The 23,229-nt window shown below is 39.6% G+C and overlaps 1 protein-coding gene across 1 annotated transcript in view; it reads right to left on the bottom strand.

Annotated features, from left to right (window-relative positions):
* The window catches only part of TMX4 (thioredoxin related transmembrane protein 4), a 50,865-nt gene extending 27,850 nt beyond the window's left edge, over nucleotides 1-23,015 (bottom strand). The window contains exons 1-3 of the mRNA XM_038571646.1: nucleotides 22,731-23,015; nucleotides 10,042-10,157; nucleotides 1,089-1,134 (exon numbers count right to left, since the gene is read on the bottom strand). Coding sequence (XP_038427574.1) covers nucleotides 1,089-1,134; nucleotides 10,042-10,157; nucleotides 22,731-22,897 — 329 coding nt within the window. The 5' untranslated portion in view covers nucleotides 22,898-23,015. The remainder of the gene's footprint in view (nucleotides 1-1,088; nucleotides 1,135-10,041; nucleotides 10,158-22,730) is intronic.
* Nucleotides 23,016-23,229: the final 214 nt, after the last annotated feature.

The raw sequence follows: 23,229 nt of genomic DNA, 5'->3' as shown, positions 1-23,229 counted from the left end.
AGTATTACTCATTCAGCACTCATGTGATTGGTGGTTCTGTTGCCCTGGCTCCATAGAAACGGCTCACATTGGGGGTCTCCAATGACTCTGCAACGCCAGATCCATACAGCACTTTTCTATCATTTCTCCTTGTCTGTCACCAGCACTGTCCACTACTGAACGTCTCTTCCTTCCTCCTTTCCACTGGCTTTTATGACTTGAGCTCTTGGCTTCTTCTAATTACTCTGACCACCCCTGCTCAGTTCCTTACTCCCTGTCCTCATCTGTAGATGTCCTAATGCTGGCCAACCCATCTCCTATCCTTGACCTATTTCTTGTCCTACTATATATGTTCTCTCTAGATATACTGCAATTTTTATCTGCCATGATGCTGAGGACTCCACAATATGTGTCTCTAGTCTAGATCTTTCTTCTGAGCTTTAGATCCTGAATTCAAACTATTACCTAAACTTCTCCATTTGGAATTAATAGAGGCACTTCACACTATCTTCTCCATTCTGGTCTCTATCTTCCAAACTGCATCTTATTCTAATGCCTCTTCAGTAGCTTTTATGAGTTCTACATGGCCCACTGATAGTCATCACAGGCCCTTCCTTCCTTATGGCTAACTAGTCACCATGTCCCAATGTATCGACCCCTCTCTTTTCCCCTGTCACTATCTGAGCCTCTCTAGCCTTATCACTCAGGATGATCCAATTGCACCCAATGGGCCAGAAGCAGTTATAGTCCTCAGAAGGTATCTCATTTTCTCTCAGGCTTTTCCATGATAGCTGCTGTATCTGGAAAGGCCTTCTCTGTTCTGTCTGCCTAATCCAATTTCTACCTTTCATATCATTGGAGAAATCTTCCTCTGACTCTCCCTGCCCCCTCCTACTGTCTGATATTAGGTGCCTTTCCCCTGGGGTACTCTGGGCACCCCTCTCTTCTACCAGCTATCATTCAATGCACATCAGCCTTTTTCTCTTCAAACATTAAGCTGAATGAGCAATGGTTATGGAAAACAACTTAGAATTCCTCATACACGTTTACTGCTTTCAAATCTTTTCTAATGTTTCTAAGTTTCTAATCAGAAGATTATTTACACTTACTGAAAAAATGCTGGGAGAGTAGTGACAAAGAAGCGGCCACTCAAACCTACAAGAGGCATAAACAAAAAAGTTAAAAGTGAAACTCAGACTACCCCAAGCAGCTAACTTATGTTGTAAGAATAAGCAGCCTTGAGCTTGTTTTCATAGTCACACTATTAAAATCATTCCAATTATTTAATCATTTACCTTTTTTTTTTTTACTTAAAGAAATCATATTTTTATCCGTTTTTATTTGCCTAACCACTTCCTGGTCACTGACATACAATTTACTTATCTTTGATACATTACACTAAAGTTTTTTGGCTTGTGCATTGCTTGGAATAGTATGGTAGCTGAAGGGATAGGTTGTAGAGTCATGCAATCTGGGTTAAATACTATATTCTCTAGTTACCAGCTTTGTGACCTTAAATAAATCAATCTTTCTGTAAAAGGGGTACTAAAGTCTGATTGAATTGTTCTGAAGTTAGGTTAAATCTGTATGTTAGGTGTTTAGCACAAATTAAAGGACTCAGTAAATTATAGGTATCATTATGTCAGGTTAAGAAAGAATAAAGAATATGACATAAGATGGATCACGTATAATCTTTGCATAATTATAAAACTTGTTATTTCTGTCCAGGAATTCAATGTACATTATACAGATTTTTTTTTAAATTTGTCTTAGCAAACCTTTAGTGAACAATAACCACATATCAAATGTTATGCTAGGTACATGTGAAGATAAAGATAAATAAAGCCCTTAGTCACGTATCAAATATTTATTTACTAAGCAACTTCTTTGTTCCAGGGACTGTGATAATGGCTCAAGACACATAAATAAGCAAAAACATGCAGTCTTTATTTTCACAGAAGTTATAGCCTAGTGGCAGAGGGAGATAATGTAATCAAATGATCATGGCCAGAAAGGGATGGGTGGTATCAAGGAAAGGGACATGCAACAAAAACCTGCATGACACTAAGGGTAAAGAACAGATCCCTGCTCTTTATTTTTAAATCGATAATATTTGTGTGAGTACCAGTTCTGATAAAGAGAAGGAAAGTTGAAGGATCTTCCTGGCCCACATGATAAAATGGCAGATATATCATTTTCACATTCCACATCACTTCTGCCTTTCCCACTGCAGGACTATCTGGATGATATCAAATCCTTATTTAAATAAAGTGGCTCGTTTTACAGCTCTGGGATAACTTGCAGTTTGAGATATTGAAGGTTTATTTTTAATAACAAGGGATATTTGCTTATACTCATTTTATAAACTAAATCTATATTCAGCAAAATAATTTATTGATTGATGATGAGTCTTCCCAAAGAAGGGTTCTCTAATTTTTTTCATATCCAACTAAGTAACTCTAAGACATCCCTATGGCACCTAAAAGCAAACACAGTATTCTGCAGGCAGTAAAAGTCAATGTTACAAAAAGAAACCTAAACTTCATACATTTATGATTTATATTTTTTTAAAGATTGTACTGGCAGGAACAAAAACAAAAGTGACCTGAGAAGTCAGTTGAGGATTGGAATAAGCATCTCTGTCTACAGGGTATTCTCACCTCTCACAAGCTTGGAACCATTCTACCAAGGAACAAAGGCATATTTTAGTGTATTTCCAAATCTAAACTGCCAAGGGAAAAAGTACTGGTGATCCTAAAGACTTGAAAAATTATTACATGTCTTGCTTACTATAAAAAGTTTCAGGGAGGCCTGGGTGGCTCAGCGGTTGAGCATCTGCCTTTGGCTCAGGGCATGATCCCATGATTCGGGATCAAGTCCCATATCGGGCTCCCTTCTGGAGCCTGCTTCTCCCTCTGCCTGTGTCTCTGCCTCTCTTTATGTGTCTCTCATGAATAAATAAATAGAATCTTTTTTATAAAAAGTTTCATATCTCACTTCTTACTTAGCTACAGATTTTTATGACCACGCCAAATTTTATATAAGGAGAGTTACAGTGTTAGGGAATTATGCTTTACTTACATGCTCTTTTAAAATAGAATGCACAAGGATACCTGAGTGGCACAGTCAGCTAAGCGTCTTGATTTTGGCTCAGGTTACAATCTTGGGGTTGTGAGACAGAGCCCCACATCAGGCTTTGCACTTAGTGTGGATTCTGCTGGAGGTTTTCTCTCTCTCCCTCTCCCTCTACCCCTCCCACTTGTGTGCATGCACTCTCTCTTTCTCAAATAAATAAATAAATATATCTTAGAAAAAAATGGAGTGTACAATTAGCATTCCATCACTTCTTCAAATTTCTACCTGGGTTTTATTTTTATCAGATTAAATAGGATTTCTAATAAATTTAAACATTACTTAAGGCAGTATTTTTAACGTGGTCTTTAAAATCCTTCATTTGTTCAAGGTGCTTGGGTGGCTCAGTCAGTTATGTAACTGATTCTTGATTTTGGCTCAGGTCGTGATCTCCAGGTGGTGAGATCAAGCCCCGAGTGAAGCTCAGAATCCGCTTGAGATTCTTTCTCCCCCTCCCTCTGCCTCACCCCTTGCTCAAGCTCTCTCTAAATAAATACATAAATCAATCTTAAAAAGTTTTTAAATCCTTCGTATGTTCTTGGTCATTATTGGCCATGGCAATAAATTAAAAGTAAATAAACAGAAAATGTATTTCATAAAACATATTAACTTATACAGTATATATAACAATATTTCCAGATTCACAGGCCAGCTTGCCTAAAGTCAAACCCCATTTCTGCATCTTAGTTTTTATCTGGGACAGTAAATATGAACCATGAGTTTTCTCATAAATGGGCATATAATTTCTATCTCAGTATTTTTTAGTATTAAATGATTTTATATTTATAAAGCACATAGAATACAGTGTTTGACCACAGTGACAGATAGTCTCTGGGTGTCTATAGTGTCTGGTGTTTACCTTTCTGGTTCAGACTAAAAGGATGTTCATCCCCAAAACTTTTAAAATAAAGGGTATGAGAACTTTATGGCTCATTGTATGAATTGCTGTGCTTTTTCCCTAACTATTGTACCAGAGTACAAGACCATCAGTTAAGGTTAAAGATTATTAATAAACTATAACACCTCAAAACTGCTTTCACTTACATCTGTCAGTATTTCTTCAAATGACAACCCATGCAGAATACTAATAATATGATCATGGCATCTAACTCAGCTACGAGTTCAGTTTGCTGTCTGGAATAATCCACTGTCACTGAGGATGTATTTAGGACAGTCAACAACAGAATCGAGAACAACCAAAGTAGTTCTAACTATGAAACACTACTAAGTCCTCAAAGATCTGACACCACAGGAAATTCACCTTGACTAAATGTCATTTCTGAGAGGCTAACAAATGTCAGAAAGCTTTGGGTTTCATGTCATTGCTCCAAAAATGTCTTCTAACCTTTAATACTGATGTTATCAAGTATCAAGGGAGTCTTTCAATTACCTGAAAAGTTCAAACATGACCAACTTGGAATAGAGAAGCACCATCTGAGGGTGTGGACTTGAACGTTGAAAAACAAGGCTAGCATGGACTTTACCAATGGATTACAACAGCAGGGCAGCAGCTCACTGCAAGGCTGGCATAATGATTCACTGTGAGAAACCTCAGAAAATGTAGAAGAAACAAGCCTACTCTTCAGCCTTTAACTAAGAAAGTTTGACCATGAGGTCTCCCAACATTTCTGCAAGTCTTTTTTACTTTAAGAGGAACTTCTACTTTAAAATGAAGACTGGGGGATCCCTGGGTAGCTCAGCAGTTTAGTGACTGCCTTCGGCCCAGGGCGTGATCCTGGAGTCCCGGGATCGAGTCCCACATCAGGCTTCCTGCATGGAGCCTGCTTCTCCCTCTGCCTGTGTCTCTGTCTCTGTCTCTCTCTCTGTGTCTCTCATGAATAAATAAATAAAATATTAAAAAAAAGAAGACTGACTGCAATGTAAAAAGGGCATTAATCCAAAATGCAGGACAAAATTTAATTTCTTATTAGCAGGCTTATCTTAAACACATATAGCAAAAGAAAGAAAAGAATTAAAAGATTAGAGAAAGAAAAATTATATCAGGGAAATATATTTGGATACACAAAAGCACAAGAGAAATTATTTAACTTCAATATTTAAAAAAATTATTAATAGTTGCTAGCTTTTGTTCTATTATAGCTGTGTTACTTTGGGCATGTTACTTAACCTCTCTGAGTCTTAGTTTTCTGAATAATATAGAGATAAATAGTTCTTTCTAGGGTTGTTATGAAGCTAAAATGTATTAAAGTGTCTGACATAATTATAGGTTGAAGTATATGTTTAACTAAATGTTATTTGTTATTACCAAAAGAGTAGCAGAAGGAAAGCAATGAAAAAAAGTAGAACAAATCTTACCTGTGAGATAGAAATAAAGTTGTCACCATAATACAAAATACTAATTTTTAAAATTATAAAGTTAAAATATGAACACTAACTGAAGACAGTAAAGTAAGTTTGCTTTTGCAATTAATTAGTGGTTTAAACACAATGCTTATTCTTGGCTGTGGTAGGAGTCTGGTATACCTCTGTCTAGTGAAATAGCCATCACCCATGGGTGCTCTATGCTGTTTTCCTGTCCTTCACAACTAAGTTCATCTGCATGGAACAGAACATTCAAGTACATGTTCATTACATTTAATTTCCCAAAGAACATGCAACTAAAACAACACGTGGTCTATGTAGTTTAAGTAGGCAAGGTTATGTAATCTAATCTAAGGCTTTGCTTTTCCTTGACTGCTACATCTCAGCTGTAAAATGCAATGTATGATCCCCAATCTTTATCATTCTGAAAACTTATTTTCTGTTCAAACTTCTTTAAAAAAAATCTCTTGTGATATACCAATGGAAGAGTTACAGGCATAACTAAAGGCTATGCAGAAACACTAAAAAATTCTTGCTTTCATTTCTTTTTAAATTTTACTTGCAGGGAAAAGAAATGAAACTATGCCTTACTGCATTCCTGCCAAAGCAGCCATAATGAAAGAATATGCTAATGGAGATCTATAATCAAATATAAATCTATACACAGAAATATCCAGTAAAGTGCTCAACTTGAGGAAAAGTGGTATCATCTCAATGATACCCCAACTGCTCATTCAGAATGTTAGATTCTGTAAAAGCAAAGTAAATACCCAAAGAGCTTTCAAGTAGAGGGACAAGTTGCCCCAGAAGCTTGCCAATGAGTTAGTACCACATAAGACACCCTCTCTTCATTTGGCTACCAGAACCCCTATTCCTCCACCTCCTTCTTACCTCTAATGCTTCTCTTTTTCCTCTGCTAGAACTAACCTCTTTCCTTCTAAATGATAGAGTGCCCTGGTTTTCAATACTCAAAACACTTCCCTAGCACACCCTTCCTAGGTAATCTCAATTATTACCCCCCCCCTTTTTTTTTCCAAAAGATTTTGTTTATTCATGAGAGACACAGAGAGAGAGAGAGAGGCAGAGCCACAGGCAGTGGGAGAAGCAGGCTCCCTGCAGAGAGCCCGATGTGGGATTCGATCCCAGGACCCCAGGATCATGACCTGAGCCAAAGGCAGATGCTCAACCACTGAGCCACCCAGGTGTCCCTCTTCCTCTCCTTTCAAATACATCCACAGCGATGATCCTCAAATGTATATCTCCAGCTCAGCTCTATTTGGTTTTCTATTGAACATGTCGAACTTCAACCCTATTCCCAACCTGCTCCTCCTTTCATCTTTACTATCTTCTCCTTTCCATCAAATGCTACAGGCCAATCCATCGGAAATCCTTTTGGATATTCCAGCCAAATGTAGCATCTCAACTCCAGTCACTCATCCCTGCTGCTATTAGTTCGAGCTACCATAGTCTCCATGCTGAACTACTGCATTAGCCTCTTAACTTCTCCAACTTGCTTCTACTTCCAACCTCCTACAGGAAACTTTTCATGTAGCAGCCAAAGCAATTCTTTTAAAATGTAAGCCATGCATATCATGTCGCTTTCTTGCTCAAAACCTTCCAGTAACTTCTTTCCTATCATACTAAAATCTAAATTCCTTCGCATGGCCAACTAGACCCCCATGGTCTGGTTCCTAGCTACCTCTCCAGCTCTGCTTATCTTGAGTACCCCACTGGCTGTCATATGGTTCCTCAAATAAGCCAAGTACACTCCTGCCTGCATGTGCTCTTTGGTCTGTCTGTAATGCTCCTCTCCTACAGCTTATTGAAATTCACTTCCTCAATATGTCAAGATATCTAGTCAAACAGTCCTTCCCTAAACATCCTCTTTAAAGTAGTGGCTCCTGTCATTTTCTAAATTTTTAGCTTGCTTTCTTTTTCCCCTTAGTCCTTACTACCACCAGACACTCTTTTCCAATTTACTCTTATTACTATTTCCCTCCTTCACTAAAATGTAGGCTCAATGGAGAGCCAGATCTTTATCTTCCTTACTCACTTGTATCATGTATCTAGAACAAAACCTGATGCATGGTAGAAATGCAAGTATTTGTTGAATACATACATTATTCTTAAACCCTTTAAAAATATTGACAGCATTAGATTTGTTTGGGTTTTTTTTTTAAAGACTTTATTTATTTATTCATGAGACACAGAGAGACAGGTAGAGACACAGTCAGAGGGAGAAGCAGGCTCCCTGCAGGGAGCCCGATGCAGGACTTGATCCCAAGACCCTGGGATCATGACCTGAGCCAAAGGCAGATGCTCAAACACAAAGCCACCCAGGGACTCCAGCATTAGATTTGTAATTCAAAATAAAATAAAATAGTATAATCTGAAGTGAAATATTCTTTAGGCCACTCAGTCATGTGTGTGGAATTTTGTCTCATAATTTTAACTTATGAATTGCAGTTTTTAAATTTTTATTATTTAAAAGAATTCTAAAATTATACTTTAAAAAACTTGCTTATTTCCTTATTTGGACTTTGTTTCTTCACTATTCCTAAAAAATACTAGACCAAAGGTTTTTTCCTTCTGCTTTGATAAATGTTTCAAATATATATAGCTTACATTTACATAAATTCTAGGAGTCAATGATAAATTTGTTTTTAAAATATTTCATTATCATAAATTTGTCTCTACATGATCAAAAAAGCACTCCATCCATTCACAATGGAAAAAGTAGCTGTAAATCTACATTTTAGTTGGAAAGATTGTATTCAGTTAGCCTTCAGATCTGTGAATCCATCACAAAGGTAATTGTTTAATTCTTTTAATTCAAATCATGCTGTGAATTCACGGCAGGTATACCAAATGACTGAATGTGAACAGGTCAGCTACATTTCTAAGAAACTCATCATAAAATATATCTGGTACTCACTGTATTAGTTCACACCTGATTTTGTTGGACTTGAACTACAAAAACAATTTCAGAGCAAAAATATAATTGCAATTTGATGTCCAAACAGAATAACTCATTCTAACAGCTCAAACCACAAACTAATAAGTATAATTGTCCATTTCTAAATAGCAGATGGGCAGAAGTGGCTTTGATTCAAATGATTAGAAAGGCAAAAGCTTGAGGACTGATGGCTTTAACAGAAATCTCTCTCCAAGGGTTTGTCAATACATCTAAACAGACACCATCCATTTTGTGGTCCAAGTAATTGGAAATGCATTTACATTGTGTTTTTGCACTCACAGTTGTTACAGAAAAGTTACAGCAATATCCTTTATAAAGGGATACAGGAGATAAAAATTGAATGTAGACAGGAAAAAAAAATAACCAATAAAGTTATTGAATCAAAACAGGTTTGAAATTTGAACCACAAAAACCCATCTTTTCTTCTCATTTTATATACAAAACACGGGTTGGGTTTTTTCTGTTTTTTTCTTTTAAGATTTTTTTTATTTATTCATGAGAAACACACAGAGAGAGATAGAGACATAGGCAGAGGGAGAAGCTGGCTCCTCACAGGGAGCCCGATGTGGGACCCGATCCTGGATTCCAGGATCACCACCTGGGCGGAAGGCAGGCATCCAACTGCTGAGCCACCTACGTGTCCCAAAACACAATTATTTTTAAACTACAAAAACAAATTGCATCTTTTCTGAATTTAAAAGTTTCATTTATTTCCCTCTTTCCTTTGAAAAATCACATCATTAACAGCTAATAAATGTAGATGGAACAACAGAATTAGAAATTCGCCATTCTGGAAAAAAAAAAAAAAAAGTTCACCATTCTAGAACCCACTATGAAATATCTGATTCAAAAAAAAAAAAAATGTGATTCAGGTAAGACCATCATGGATCTTAAATCCCCAAAATATCACCCCACAGATTATTTCCTAATCACAAAGTAGGGTCTTTTCTTTATAATGGAGATGTTTATTGTAATCACCTTAACCAAGTACTCAAACTCAACATTAATGGTGATAATATGTGTCTTCCGATGGAATACAATTTAAGTCACAGGATTACCTATAAAGTACTCTTGCCATAAACATCTAGCCTGAATCATGCTTCTAGACCAAAATTCAAGTTTGCAGAAAATATAAGAATAAATTAAATGTTACCATAAAGACACACCTAGGCAAATCCCTGGCCTGTTCTCTTTAGAGTGTCAATGTCATGAAAAAAAGAGGGGACTATTTTCCAGATCAAGGGAAACTGAAAAGATGTAACTACTAAATTCAGTTAGTGAACCCTGATTAGATCCTGGTTCAAAAAACTATAAAAAATATGAGAAATAATTATAAAGATTTCAATATGCTGAAATATTGAAGGGTAAAGTATCATGTGGTCTACAAGTGATTTTCAAATGACTCAGCAAAATAATAACAATATAAATATAAATATATATATACATACATATGTAAATACAAACATACATAGATAGACCCAGATATGCCAGAATGTTATCTGTTGATTGTAGGTGGTTAGTTCATGGTCAATAAACTCAAAATCCTAGTCTTTCAACTTTTCTATAAGCTTCAAAAAATTCAAAATAAAAAGTAACAAACTTTTGCATTTAATGTTCAACTTGTACAGTACCTGGTTCTTGAATGACATCTACTTTTCCCACACTGATATGAAGTACTTCACCATTCTTTGCAAACGTCTCCCATTCTGAATCGGTCTGCTGGCAGGATGGACACCAAGGAGCATAACTGTAAAAGAAAAATAGCCAATCAATATAAACATCTGAAAAAAATCTATAAAACAAAGTAGGGAAATAGTGCATTTAAATTTAAAAAAAATAGATTCTTAACTAAAGGGAAGAAGTAAGCTTTTCCAAAGTTCCTTGATATAGAAAAACAGAACCATATTTCCCCCTAGAATTTAATGTATGAATATCAATTCTCTGGGGAAAAATAGCCAAAATTTAAGAAGATTTTCACAAATTACTGTAATATATAAAATACTTTATTTCAGTCTTATTCTTACAATGGACCCAAATTTTACTACCTTCCAGATAGCTTTTGATTTATAAGGATGAAACTGCTTGAGTATCCCACAAAGGGTGACAGTCTTCATAAGGGGGTCTTAAACTAGCCACGCCAGTTTCAGATTCATCAAAGTGAGATCTGAGGGGTAGATACCAGAAGATGTATTGCTAGTGGGTCCCCCAAAATATGAATCATTTCCATGTGGCAGTTCTGAACCATGTGGAGAAAGTAGAAGCTATAAGCCAAGCCTACTCCACACTTTCTTAAATAAAAGGGGAGTTAGAAAAAGTACTTGGGCCTTCAACTAGAACTCTGCTGTTTTATTCTTTCATTCAATAAACATGATCTAAGCACCATGCTGAAAACTGAGGCTACACCTATGAATAAGACAGACATGGTGCCTTCCCACTCCTTGTGGATTCTATCATCCACAGATGAAAAGAGGTAAACATGGGAGTAAGGACAATCCAAGTGGTAAATGCCATGACTGAAAATATGGAACAGATGCTATGGGACTTTCAGAAACTCAAGGATCTCAGAAGGGCCCAAAGAGAAAGGAGCATCTGCACTAAGATCTAAAGAATAATAGCCAGAGAGGGGTCAAGGAATGTTCTAACCCAAGCAGAGAGAACAAGAAGTGTGAAGACAAAGTATTGACAGGACAGGATGAAAACATCATCCACAGCTTTAAAAATATTGTATAAGGAGTTGGGACTTATTCAAAGCTCCATGACTGATACCCTAAAAAAAGTAAGAATCATGATCAGATTTACATTTTTGGAAAAGTCATCTGGCAGCTCTGTGGATAATGGATCAGGGAAGGATAAAATAAAAGCAAACTGGAAGGCTGTGCTGTCCTCCTGTTTTGCTAATGGCCTCACTTTGCCTCCCTTGATGCTAGAAAACATCATAAATGGGCCATAAAACTCTAATGTGCTCCAGGATTTCACATGCAGATGTTAAAATAGGAATCCAGAGAAAACTGCTGTTTAGAAAGTATAGTGAACAACATCTCTTGGAGTCTTAAGCCCCTATACCCATGCATATGATCTTATTTGGAATAAAGATCATTATACACATAATCGAATTAAGGACCTTGGGGTGAGATATCCTGGATTTAGGGTAGGTTCTCATAAAAGAAAGAAGAAAGTGTGACACAGAGACACAGGAGGAAGGCCATGTGAAGATGCAGTCAGAGATGGTTGGTATATAGCTACAGGCCAAGGAATGCCAAGGCCTGCTGGCAGCCACAAGAAGCTAGGAGAAGCATGGAACAGGCTCTCTCCCAGAGCCTCTAGAGGGAGCCAACCTTGCCAACATTTTGACTTTGCAATTTTGATCTCCAGAGTTGTGAGAGAATAAATTTCCACTGTTTTAAGCTACTAAGTTAGTGACAATTTGCAGTAGTCCAAGGAATCTATTACAGAGATCATTTGAAATTAGAAGGAATTGAGATTGAATATGCTTTATGGAAACTTAAAAGTGTTGGTAGAGCTATGCTTAATATAAAGTATTGTGAACAAACAGTAACATGCACTAGAAATCCATTTTAAAATAGAACACTAAAGGAAAATTAACATTTACAGGACAACATCACAAACATACATTAGTACAAATGGAGAGACATTCTGTTTTGCTTAATAATACCCAGAAGAAAAAAAGCAGTAAATAAAATTAATTAATCAATCTCATAAAATAGAACAGGATATTCCAGGAAAAAAAAATCACCAGACACTTTGAATAATATTTTGGGATACCATCAACTAGACATATTTTTAAAATCTGCTTAAATCTGTTTAAATTATACTTAAAAAAATTTCCAACTCAATTCAAAATGCTTAGGGAAAAAATGCAAATATATTTTTTAAAGACTTGATATCACTGAATTATTTATGTACAATGGGTGAATTTTATAGTATGTAAATCATGCCACCAAGGGGTAGAGGGCAAGAGACAAAGATGAATCAAGATTGGAAATATGCTGATACAACTACAGAATCTGGATGATGGATTGATGTGGGTTCATCATACTGCTCCTATATTTGTTTATGTTTGAAATTTTCTCAATAGATAGCTTTTGTTTGTTGTTTTATTGAGGTATTACTGATATATTACATTAGTTTCAGCTACAACACAATGATCAAATACATCTTTCTTAAGGAGATTAAATGGAAAGATACAGCAAGTTCTGGATGGGCAGGCTCAGCTTTGTGAAAATGTTGATTCCCTCCAATTTATTTTTCATTTCTTTCCATTCCTGAGTTATTTTTACAAAATGTGGCATCTATTATTTCTATATTAAGAGAAGAAAGGCATGGGGGGAGGGAAGTAGGAAAGAATGTCTGCCAAAAGAATAAAACAAACACACACAGGAAAAAATGCCTTAGGAAATAAAGAGGAAAAATGTTAAATGATCAAATTCTATAACAAGATTCAGGCTCAAAGGTGCTGTCAGGTCATCATTTATGAACCCTTTTATCTCGACCTGAGCAGGAGCATGTGTATAGGTACCATGCAACACTCAACGCAATGATGCATACAAACCAACTTTTCTGAAAAACAACAATAACAAACAGAAAAGGGACAATATCTTGATATTTCACATTATGAAAGTGTATGCGGGGTTAAAAAGTCAACATAATGGGGAGGTTGCATTTACTTCAACACAAATATTTAGATTGGGTACAGCCCAGGAGAGAGAGGGCTGCCCAAAGCAAGGCATGCATTTCACCAGCCAGACGCCAGAAGCAGTCAGACTTCAGCACAATTGTTCATCCTCTCTAAGGATTCGTTCATCCATCTCTAGAAGGGGCTAGGAGAGTCAATTCCAAGAATATTCTAAAAAGTCATTAATCTTCTCATTACAGCTCACACTCTAATACCAGAAATCCCAGATATATGGAATAAAGAACATAGGCCAAGAACAATCTGCTGACATCTTTGAACATGGTAGATTTTAAAAACATATATCTTATGCCAGGTGACTTTGACACTGAGGCTGGATCTGAGCCCTCCTCAGAACCCACCATGGCCAGAGATGAGTCGGAGAGCCTAGCCCTGGCCTGGAAGTCACCCGTCCCCAAGGCCAGGAAGCCAGGGAGGAAGCCACCAACCCCTGGCCTGGAGAAAGCAGAGGCAGCCCCGGAGGAAGGGGCCTGCAGTGCCTCACCCGCCCCTGCCGCCAGCACCTGCCCCCAGGGCCCCATACTAAGGGCCCACTTCTGCAGCCTGCGAGAAACCGCCTGGCTCAATGGCCTGGCACTGCCCACTTGGGGCCACAAGGCCACAGGGCCGGATCGGCCCATGCCCCAGCCACAGGTGCTGGGTGACCAGAGCCATCCCCTGTAGTGCTGGTTGCTCTCTGGACAGATGCCATGTGGGGTCACCCTCTGTACCCCCTACCTGCTATAGGCCCAGCTTCCCAGGGCCAGATGCGGACATGCCCTGGGAGCTTCTCCTCTCACTGCCACCCTCACACCCCATGGGGCTGAGAGCCCCCAAACTTTTAACTTGAGGGCCTTTATTATTAGGACAACTTCCTGTTTCTTCCTGAGAGAAAGCATGTGGGCTTTGGAGCTCAACAGACTTGGGCTGAATCCTGGCTCCAGTGTTCCTTGCTGTATGACCAGGCAAGTCACTTCCTCCTGTGAGCCCTCAGTTCTCCATTTGTAAGATAGGACAATGCAGCCTACCTCACAGGGTTGTTGTGGGGGTGATGCCTGGCACACACCCATTCAGGTTTGCTCTCTGCTCCCTCCCCAGGACAGGGGCCTAGATCTCAGCCAGGGCCTGGGATAGGACGCTAAGGCAAGCAGAACCTTCTAGAAAGTCTTCGTGTGTCATAGGTTATTTAGGGTGGTACAGTGTACAGTGTGGATGACTTCTACTTTACCTAGAGTCCTTTCCCAGGAAAGCCTGGGACTGTCCCCCAGCATCTGGGATTGGGCCCTGACCCCCAGCCTGGAGCTCCTTGGGGAAGCCTGCCCCTTCTCTCCATCGCTACAGGGGGTGCCAGGATACAGCCTAGGGCTGGCATCCTCATTCTGGGTCTGCTGCTCTTACCTCTGGGGGGGCCCCAGGCCGCTCCTGAATCGACATCTATGACTTCCCTGAGCTGCCTCCTCCACCCGGTGCATTTTCCCAAGAAAGTCGTACGTTTGCTGGAAGCCAAGAGGCTGCAGGGACTCAGGGACGAGATAAGACAGGCTGAATGACAGCCCAATCCTGGGAGGTCTCCGAAGATCCAAACTGGTGGCCTCGGTCCTCCCCAAGCCAGAGCCCCATCGGTCATGCCTGCTGTGAGTTACCTCCTTGCAGAGTGCTAAATTGAGCCAAAGGCTGGCAACCTTGGCCTTTGGCCTGGCTAAGGTTTGTAAGAAGGCTGTGGGTCCTGGAGGCAGGCCATTAAACATTAAAGCATTTGGGTTGTTTGGGGGGAAAAAAAAAGAAAAAAAGAAACATGTATCTCTGCATTAACAGGGCAAAGCATATACCTAGTTACCTAGTACAGTAAGTGCTCAATAAATAAATAAACAAATTTTAAAGAAAATTATAGTCTTTGAGAAAAGACACTTTCTACCTATTTTAAAAATATCTGTATGGCAGATGATACTGGGACAAGCAGTTGGTAAGCTTTAGGAAAAAAAGAGAGCGTTTTATTATTTAGTACTTCAACAGTCGTCAGTGTATTAGGTGAAAGTTCTGCCAGAGGATTCAATAAGATCAACTTACAAATTAACCGTGTGACTGTGGGCAGCTTAGTAATCACTCCATGCCCCAGCTTCCTCAATTGCAAAATGGAATAGTAACAGCAGCTACTTTAGAAGGTTACTGCCCCCAATAACTTATAGATGAGAAGATTGCTCCTTATAACTTTAGATGACTTATAAAAGCAAGGCACACACTAAGAACAATCATTAATATCAATTACATTTGTAAAATACTGCTTGGTTTCCAAGACATTTTTATGATACATTAGCTCGTCTGAACCCTACAACCTCACTGTCAGACAAGGCAGGTTTAAAGGACCTTGCTTAAGGTCATCTAAGACAACACAGAGCAAGAACCCAGATGGAGGTATTTATGTGATAAAGTCTCCAAGGAAAATAGAGCCCGAGAGAGAGAGAGAGAGAGAGAACCAGACAGAAGGAAAAAATTACCAAAAATAAGGAAGAAATTTTGCAGTACAATTTAATGAGTTCTAGGTCTTTTATGCTTTGTTTCCCTAGGCCTGTTGCCTTTGCATTTAATGCATGGACATATTTATTACATCAGTAATTATTATTATTTTTTAAAGATTTTATTTATTTATTCATGAGAGACACAGAGAGGCAGAGATACAGGCAGAGGGAGAAGCAGGCTCCTTGCAGGGAGCCCCCCCGGGACTGGATCCTGGGACTCCAGGATCACACCCTGGGCCGAAGGCAGGAGTTAAATCGCTGAGCCACCCAGGGATCCCCTACATCAGTAATTATTAAATCTTGCAAATTTCATCTTTTATTTTTAAAAATCCCAGTCCCTAATCTCTAGACAGGCTATTACGTAAATTGGGATTTTGGTGACAGTGATCCCCAGACATAAAAATGCTATCGAGGTAATATTAGATATTCCTTTTTTTTTTTTTTTTTAATGTAGCTGCTACCCACTGGAGACTGGGACTATGAGTGCTATTATTCTGAGATTTAATCAGAGCTGTTTGTGTTGGAGTACACCAACATCATTCACTAACTTAGTGTGTTCTTTTGATGGTAGGAATAAGTCAGCTCTGAGTCTCTGGTGTGGTAAATGGTCCACTGCTGTTTCAGCTTTTTAAATTATTAGTATTCTTTCACAACTAAAGGACTGTGATTTAGATAGTAATTTAGAACCTACTAAAGGAAAATACTTGTAGGGGCCCAATGAATACAAACAAGGAAACTCAAGACTTTCATGTACTCATGCACTCTGTCTCTCTCTCTGTGTATGTATGGATATATATATATATATATATATATATATATATAAATGCAATTTATATGCACATATACATGAAAAAAATCAGCAGCAAGGACCGGACTATGGCCTTCATTTATATTATTTAAGACTAGTTCATAATGTCAGCCTTCTAAGAACTATTAAAGAGTTGATCTGTCATAACTTCGTTCTTTAAATTAATCCTTCTTTCTTGTAAGAGCCTCTAAGAGGAATTAGAACCTTTATAATCATGTAAACTATACAACAGTATCTTTCCTGTTTAAACTTTTCCCAGGTGGCAGCAGTATAGAAAGTCAGTAAGCTTCATAAAGACGTGCAAAATACATTCCAGATAGCTAAAATACTGTTAAATTATACCAACTTGGATATCAATCTAGTGTTTTTTGGCCACTCCTGGGAAACACATTTCAAAAGCATGTTTTCTTGTCATCCATGTCCATATTTATGCATTTATCACACTTACGTTTCTGCTATATGCAAGGTGGTTGAAAGCCCTTGTTACTTTGGTTGCATGAGCCAACTGAACTTGGTGTGAGATTTCATTAAATGTACAAAATGTTTCAGAGAAAGGAGTTACTTAAAAACACTTCCTAGAAATAAAATTTTACTGAAAGTACATTTTTATTCCCCAATAATGGGCAATTTATCTTCTTCTGTCTTGGCTCAAATTTCACATATTCTCTCCGAGAGAGAGTGCACACTCCCACACATTCTCTTTTCTTATCCTTGCAGAAAGGAGACGGACAATGACTGATACAGCAGATTTTCACTTAGAACTTACTTTGACCAAAATGCTCAGAAGAATATGTGACAATGAAGATGAAAGAGATACACTAGGTTCATCTTTCTAGGACTTAAAACATGAAACTAAATCAAAATGTCAACAGATAATGACCCACCTACATCAAATGTTATTCTTCTCTCTGGAAAACACAGAAAAACTCTTAATGACCCAAAAGTTGGAAGGCTTTTATTTAATTCTATTTCTTTAGAAGATCATTTCTAGGCCATTTTATCATAAAATGTAGAGGAAAAATAAAAATTGATAACTCTATGAAACCATACCTGCAAAAAAAAAAAGAAAGAAAGAAAGAAAGAAAGAAAGAAAGAAAGAAAGAAAGAAAGAAAGAAAGAAAAAGAAAAAAGAAACCATATCTGCTAGAGAAAATGGAATTCACTACCTGCTTTAGAATGAACACTCCAGGAAAACCTGGGTGGCTCAGTCGGTTAAGCACCTGCCTTTGGCCAAGTCATGATCCCAGGACGCTAGGATGGAGCCCCATGTCCTCTGCAGGGAGCCTGCTTCTCCCTCTGCCTCTGCCTGCCACGCTCCCTGCTTGTACTCTATCAAATGAATAAATAAAATCTTTAAAAAAAAAAAGAAAGAAAATGAACACTCCATGAAGCCAGTAATTGGTACATCACTTATAACTAGCTAGAACAGAGCCTGTCAGGTCCTAGGCCACAATAAGTATTTATTATATTAATAAACAAGTGGGAGATGATAGTGACTCTTCTTAGTACCTAGGATAATATATATAGATAGATGTTTCCTTCAGTGATGTCCTTGAGGAAAGTCTTGAGCAAAGGAACAATTAGTCTATTATTCATTCATTCACTTAGTCAAAGTATTTATTGAACACCTAGAACTTCACAGTTATCAAGGCTCTGGAGATAAACAGGAAGAAGAAAACTTTTGTCTTCTACTGAAAAGCTAATTGTCTAGAGAAGGAATTAGACAAAAACCTAGTGTTGAAGCATATAAATTAATAATTACAAGCTGTGATAAGGGCCATGCTAGATACAAACAAGGCAAAGTGAGAATATTCCTGGGTGGATGGTGTGCACAGAAGGCAGAGCACCTGTTTAAGTGTGAAAAGTATCAGGAATGAGCATTTAGCAATAATGCTTTTCATCTGGATTTCTACAGATGATAAAACCATGGGTGGGCCTCTGAATCCCACAGGGAAAAGGCTTCCTTTCAAGTGGCTCATGGTGCTGACAAGCTGACAGCCTAAGCATGAATCAGTCAGCCTCTGTGTCTTCCTCCAGCAAACCCTCCCACCCACCCCACTTCCCAACCATTCTCCTGGGCTTGCATCAGGAACTGCAAAGCTTGGGCCTGCATTCTAGCTCTGGCCCTGCCAACCACTTGCTAAGGATCTGGCCTTGACTAAAGCTTTAACCTTTTCGAGTTTTCATCTCCTCTAGTAAAGGAGAATGTGAATGAGGATTCTGTACCAGATCGCTGGGCTGATCAAATAAGAGCACATTCAGGACATGCGATGTAAGCAACTTAACGGTTTACTGTGACTGAAATGATGAGGATAGTGGAGGGGATGTGGATAACCCTTCGTGACAAACAAAATCTGAAATCAAATACTTCTAGGTTCACTTATGAGCTATTAATTTGCATGTTTTTAAATACCCATAACAGTACCCAGTGCAGTGGTTTCCAATCGGAGACATTTGGAAATATGCATAGGGGATGGAGATTGCTGAATTGTTTTGGTGTCACATGAATACTAGAATGTAATGGGTAGGGGCAGCAGTGCTAAAGGTTCAGCAACGGACAGGCCATCTCCACGTATCAAAGGACTGTCCAACTCAAGATACCAATAGTGCCTTGATGAGAATCACTGTGGAATGCTTGACAGAATGTTTATATTCAGTAAACATTTGCTACATTAAATGAATATTATATCTGCTATATATTTCTTTCACAGCACAGTAGACAGTCCCTTAAAAGCAAAGAATGTAGCTCCATTCATTTTCATCTTCTCAGACCTCTAACTCTAAACCTGAAATATAACAAGTATTTAATGACTATGTCTTAAACATTCAATCAGTACATCAAGATAATCTATTAAACTGTAAAAAATTATAACTATTTGTCAGCAACAAGCTAAGGCAATGACGCCGAAGACATTCTCTTCAGGAATAAGAAGGATTTGGGGGAAAAAATCACTAAATTTCCTAGGGAAATAAATGATTCCCTCCATCACTATGACTAATTTCAATTTTGAAACATGATTATCCCAAGAACAAAGTTAGAAAAGGTAGTGTTTTATAAAGATCTATATGCATTACAGAAGTAAATTAATCCAGAGACATACTTTGTCTCTGAATATCAATTTTAAAGTAGGCAGGTCAAAATTAAGCTGAGTGGAAAGCTACTTATTTCTCTGGGAGGAAAAACCACCAGAAAAGTATATGGAATGTGTACTGTCCTTTGTCAAAGGAACAAAAGTACTATTTTCAAAGGAACCAAAAAAGTTTAAAATAGCAAAAGGTTACAAAGTAACTGAATGGATAGTACAAAACAATGGAAATAGAGAAAAGAAAATATCAGAAGATATTTTAAAGATTATATAATCTTTCCGACCCCTGAGAAAGAGCAAACTTTTCATCGGAAGTTAAGAAAAGCACAGCAAGCCAATGATAGAGATATGGCAGAAACAGGAATAAAGTTATAAAACAACATATAAAAGCAAACAAGAAGAGAGAAACTGAATATACAATAAGCACTGAAGAAAGTGTAAAAGCAATGGGATAAATTTTCAGATTTTAAAAAAATTCAGAAAGTGAATTACTAAAAATACATTTTAACTCATATTTCTCCTTAACAGAAAAGTGTTTTTTTTTAAGTGAAAATTCAGGGGCGCCTGGGTGGCTCAGTTGGTTGAAGGACCAACTCTTGGTTTTGGCACAGGTCATGATCTCAGTGTCCCAAGATGGAGCTCAGAATTGGACTCCACACTCAGTGAGGAGTCTGCTGGACTAGTCTCTCTCTCTACCCCTTCCCCCTACACACATGCATGCTCTCTCTTTATCTATCTCTAAAATAAATAAATAAATCTTTATTAAAAATCTGAAAATTCAAATGCAAGTTTCCAAAAAAAAAAAAAAAGGGACTCTTTTAAAGACAAAGAAAATATAACAAATTGAGCTTTACACCAGGAGCAGAAAACACTGCTAGGTCCTTAAAAAAAAAAAAAAAGCTAATTATTGGCTATTTAAGTGAATTCTTGGAAATTACAGGCCTATAGTGGTTGAGAATATAATGAATTTTGTATCTTTTAGGTGCTAGATTTTGTCAAAGGGAGGAGAGGGAGTATCACAAACAGATAAGAACCACAATATTTCTTCAGGACTTAGGTTCTGGTATATAGACAAAAGCTGGATGAAATGGTTTAAATCCTCTTCCCTTTACAGCCTCCCTTCACACTGAACTATTCTGAAGTGCACTTGATGAAAAGGGAACTTCTACTAAAATGGTCTCAAGGGCAGCTTACTTCCGGGTTACAAGTCTCATCCTGTATCGCAGCCCAGACATATTCCATACAGTGGATGCATGGCCAGTTCAGAGCAATCAGTTACTATGCCTGGGCTTGTATATTTATGAAGAGTATAATTTGAACAGTCAACATGGCCAAACACAGGAATTATTGGCTGTTGGTGTTTACAAGCTTAATGAGGCTTATGTTCACCTTTAGTTTGCTTAGTTCTTTTACTTAAAAAAACAAAAACAAAAACAAAAACATAGGTATTCCAAAAAGGAGAATACAGGAGTTGAGGCCTTTCTGTTTTGACCATCAGTGTACATACACAAAGTCAGATTTCAGAACACTGACATCTAGAAAGCTCCACTGTGTAAGCACCTACTTTAAAAAAGAACTTTCAGGACGCCTGGATGGCTCAGCAGTTGAGCATCTGCCTTCGGCTCAGGGTGTGATCTTGGGTCCCGGGGATCAAGTCCCACATCAGGCTCCCTGTGGGGAGCCTGCTTCTCCCTCCATGTCTCTGTCTCTCATGAATGAAGAAACAAAAATCTCGAAAATAAAAAAGAACTTTCTGTAGTACTAGCTGACCAAATGCAGCCTAAAATTCTTATGATTATTACAAACATGGCAGTCTTGAATAAAGCTCCACTTACTTTTAAAAGTTTCTCTCTTAAATGGAAAAAGACCTTGCCCTCTTCATCCAAAGTAGTGAAGCAATTTAATAAGTCTTACATGTCTACAGATTTCTTTAATCATTTCACTGGTTCATTATGATTACCAAAGGCATTTTATTATCTTGAAGTCTAAAATATTCCCTTCTCTGTGACCCAAAGGTAAATGCATGTTTGAATGGGTAATGTGTATCGTATTATATTCTCTGAACAATGTAATCTGCTAAGGGACTTCTAACTTTTGGCCCTGATGTCACAGTGAGATTTTTCACTCCACGGGCATCTGTTTGCAATCTTAAAAAAAAAAAAAAGAATCAAAATTTGGTCTTGGACAAATAAAAGAAAGATGCAATTCTGTGTGTCTGTGTCCTCAAGGTAAGATTAATTACCAAGTAGTAGTGACCAAGCACATACATTACCTAAAACTACAGTCTAAGGAGATAGGAGATAAGGTCTGGGTAATCATTTCTCCAGAGGTGCTTCATTTCCCCTCCCCCTGAAAGCCCACCATGACGGTCTCTGAAGTCTGTTCAGACACCTGCCTATTGTCTACCTTAAGCCTTTTTTTCCCAAATGATCACTTTCTTCCTAGAAGTTCATTTTAAGCTACCTGCCTGTTCCTAACTCCGTATTTTCCCCATCTCCTTCAAAGGTGCACAATTTACCTTCTGTTGTTCAAAAGGGGCAATTTAGGAATGTCCTTTTATTACATCAGCACTAGTAAGATACCTACTCAGAAATCTCTACCTCTAAAAGCGGTAACGAGTATCAACATTTATTTGAAATCTTTCTCTAAAACTTCAAACACACTCCATCGTCCTGTTTTATTTCTCACGATGACATCCCAGGGTCTTCGAAACGAAAACCGGACTGCTTGGCACAAACGGGCCTGCCCTTCCGAGCTGGAATCATTCATTCCTTCAATGAATCCCTTGCCCCCCGCCCCCCCGTGCTACATATTCGTACTATACGACAGTGCCATTGAATGACAGCCCCTCCTCTCCGTCCAGGCCCGTATCAAAAGCACGCGATTTTTTTTTTCCAGCAGGTTTTCTCCATCCCCCCCGCCCCTCGGTAAGCCGTCCCCCGCATCCCTAGAACTCTGCCCCCGCCGCACCAAAGCGGGGGACTAACAAGGCGGGGGGGGGGGGGGCGATGCTAGACTCCCGCAGCTGTCACCGCGGAGGGCCCGGCGCGCATGCGCAGCGCGAGCAGCCCGGCCCCGGCGCCGCGGGTCGAGCCCAGGGGCCGCGCCGGCTTCCCCGCGGCCCGCGCTGCTCCGGGAGGGCGGCGCCCCGAGGCCCGTGCGGCGTGCAGGGCGTGCAGGGCGTGCAGGGCGTGCAGGGCGGGCGGGCGCGCACACTCACAATTTCAGCATCCACTCGCCCTCCATCACCAGCGTCCAGTTGGAGGCGGTCATGGGCAGCACCCAGCTGCGCTCCTCCGGCAGCGCGGCCTGCTCGGGGCCGGCCTCCGCCGCGACTCGGGCGGCCAGGAGCGCCGTCAGCAGCGGCCCCCAGGGCCCGCCCGCCATGCCGGGACGCGGCGGAGGCTCCACGGCGAGGGGCGTGGGCGTGGGGAAAGGGAGCGGCGGGCCCGGGCCTGTGCAGGTGCTCGAGGCGGTACCGGGCCGCCCCGCCTCCGCCTCCGCCAGGCCGCGCCGACCGTCCCAGCTGCGGAGGCGGGCAGCTGGCGCCGCCTCTTATCCGCCCGGGCCGCCGAGGCCACGCCCCCTCCGCCTCGCCCGGTCGTTGCCCCGGTGTCTGTTGCCGGGGCGACGGCCGCCCTCGCTTTCTGACGCCCTCCCCCGCCGCCGCCCCGGCCCCGCCCCCGCCCCCGCCCCCGCCCCCGCCGCCGCCCCGGCCC

The sequence above is a fragment of the Canis lupus genome, chromosome 24, assembly GCF_011100685.1.
Source record: "Canis lupus familiaris isolate Mischka breed German Shepherd chromosome 24, alternate assembly UU_Cfam_GSD_1.0, whole genome shotgun sequence".
Lineage (NCBI taxonomy): Eukaryota > Metazoa > Chordata > Mammalia > Carnivora > Canidae > Canis > Canis lupus.
The sequence above is the reverse complement of the archived record's forward strand: the minus strand, read 5'-3'. Positions and strand labels throughout refer to the sequence as shown.